This window comes from Octopus bimaculoides, chromosome 30 (genome assembly GCF_001194135.2).
Source record: "Octopus bimaculoides isolate UCB-OBI-ISO-001 chromosome 30, ASM119413v2, whole genome shotgun sequence".
Taxonomy (NCBI): domain Eukaryota; kingdom Metazoa; phylum Mollusca; class Cephalopoda; order Octopoda; family Octopodidae; genus Octopus; species Octopus bimaculoides.
This window is the reverse complement of record NC_069010.1, coordinates 6,289,310-6,291,025: the sequence shown is the minus strand read 5'-3', so window position 1 is coordinate 6,291,025 and position 1,716 is coordinate 6,289,310. Positions and strand designations below refer to the sequence as shown.

The 1,716-nt window shown below is 34.4% G+C and overlaps 1 protein-coding gene across 1 annotated transcript in view; it reads right to left on the bottom strand.

Annotated features, from left to right (window-relative positions):
- Nucleotides 1-1,716, bottom strand: part of LOC106871818 (CD109 antigen) — a 28,311-nt gene that overhangs the window by 19,911 nt on the left and 6,684 nt on the right. Inside the window, exon 5 of the mRNA XM_052978111.1 lies at nt 600-713. Coding sequence (XP_052834071.1) covers nt 600-713 — 114 coding nt within the window. The remainder of the gene's footprint in view (nt 1-599; nt 714-1,716) is intronic.

Sequence of the window (1,716 nt, the reverse complement as noted above, 5' to 3'; positions counted from 1 at the left end):
ATGGAGATTAAATACGCTTTACATCGCTTAATCAGCCAAAGGAGTAAATGTAAACAACTGAATACTTGTCAGTGATTGGTTGAAATTATCGAAATAGGACAATTTTTTACATGAAATAAATTCGAATACAAAAATATTTTTCTGTTCTATAACACAAAATAGATAAGTATACGAAGTTTGAAAGTCTTTCCGTACCAAAAACACTACGTAAAACATTAATGAAAAATGTGGCCCCCGTTTTAAAAAAGATCTGTTTGATTTAGAGTGTGATTACCCCTGGTTTGGAAAATCAGTAATCTGAAATGGTTTCAGAATTAAATGTTCTGGAAAACTGATGTTGTTCCTGTATTTAAGGAATTTTGCATTTTTGTAATCAACAGATCAGTCCCAACAGATGACAATGTATCTCAGAAACTATTGTTCAAACCAACCAGATCCATCCTCTCCAACCTACCTTACAACGTCATTCTAAAAGTAAACAATCACATCAGTGACATCTTGAAGCTACGAGATAATGCATGATGGATATTCAAAATAATTTAAATAAAAAGGCATTACCCTTGACAAAATAATCTGAATGCTAAAGGGTTAATACTCACCGCGTCATTTTTGGGGATGTAATTGAAAACATAAATATTCAAATCAAATAGCTCTCCTCTAACAATAGAGTAAGGAATCCCCAATGCGATGTAGAAATCCTGGAAGGTGGTCAACTGGAATAAATAAATCCATAGATATACAAGCATATATAGGAAAGTTGGTTATACATCATTAGATGTATACCTGACTTTCCTATATAATATTAATGAATACAAACGGAACGCTGAACTCCAGACTATCAACTTAAACAACACTTTATTTAGGTGGTAAATATATACATCTTTAGCTCTTGTTGTTACAGCTTCTGTTGTTGGGACGTTGTTATGTAGATGTAAGCGAGCTGTCGAGTGTAAGTCCGAAAGATGGAGAGTGACAGCTATACACGTAACTCTCCAGAGTTAGAATGTTAGAGACACTGCTTGACACGTCCATGCTCTATTGCTGGCCAGCAAGAAAGAGAGAGATTTAAGCGGGAACGCTTGGTTGTTTAATTCTACGCACGCGTGAGACTACGCATGCGCACGGCGTTACTACACACATATATATATATAGGTATGGCTGTGTGGTAACAAGTTTGCTTTCAGACCCCCGTAGTATTAAGTTCAGTTCCACTGTAAGGCAACTTTGTGAGTTTGTGAATTCCTCATCGCCTCTGTTCTAATCCAATGTTGGACTGTCATAACGTCCATTCTGGTATAGCAGTATAAGATAGTTAGACAAGTAAGACATAACTATCTATGACTGACAGTGCGGACTTCTCAATGACTCAACTTCCTATGTCATAGTATTTGTAATGACTACCACATACCACTTGCCATGTGGGAGGGGTGTTCCATTATTATTATTATTATTATTATTATTATTATTATTATTATTATCAATATTATTGTCCATTATTATTATTATTATTATTATTATTATTATTTGGAGGGAAACTGAAAGCCCATCATATATATATATATATATATATATATGTATGTATGTATGTATGTATGTTTGTGTGTCTGTGTTTGTTCTCACCACCATCACTTGACAAATGATGTTGGTGTGTTTACATAACCATAACTTAGCAGTTTGGCAAAAGAGACCGATAGAATAAGTACTGGGCTTACAAAG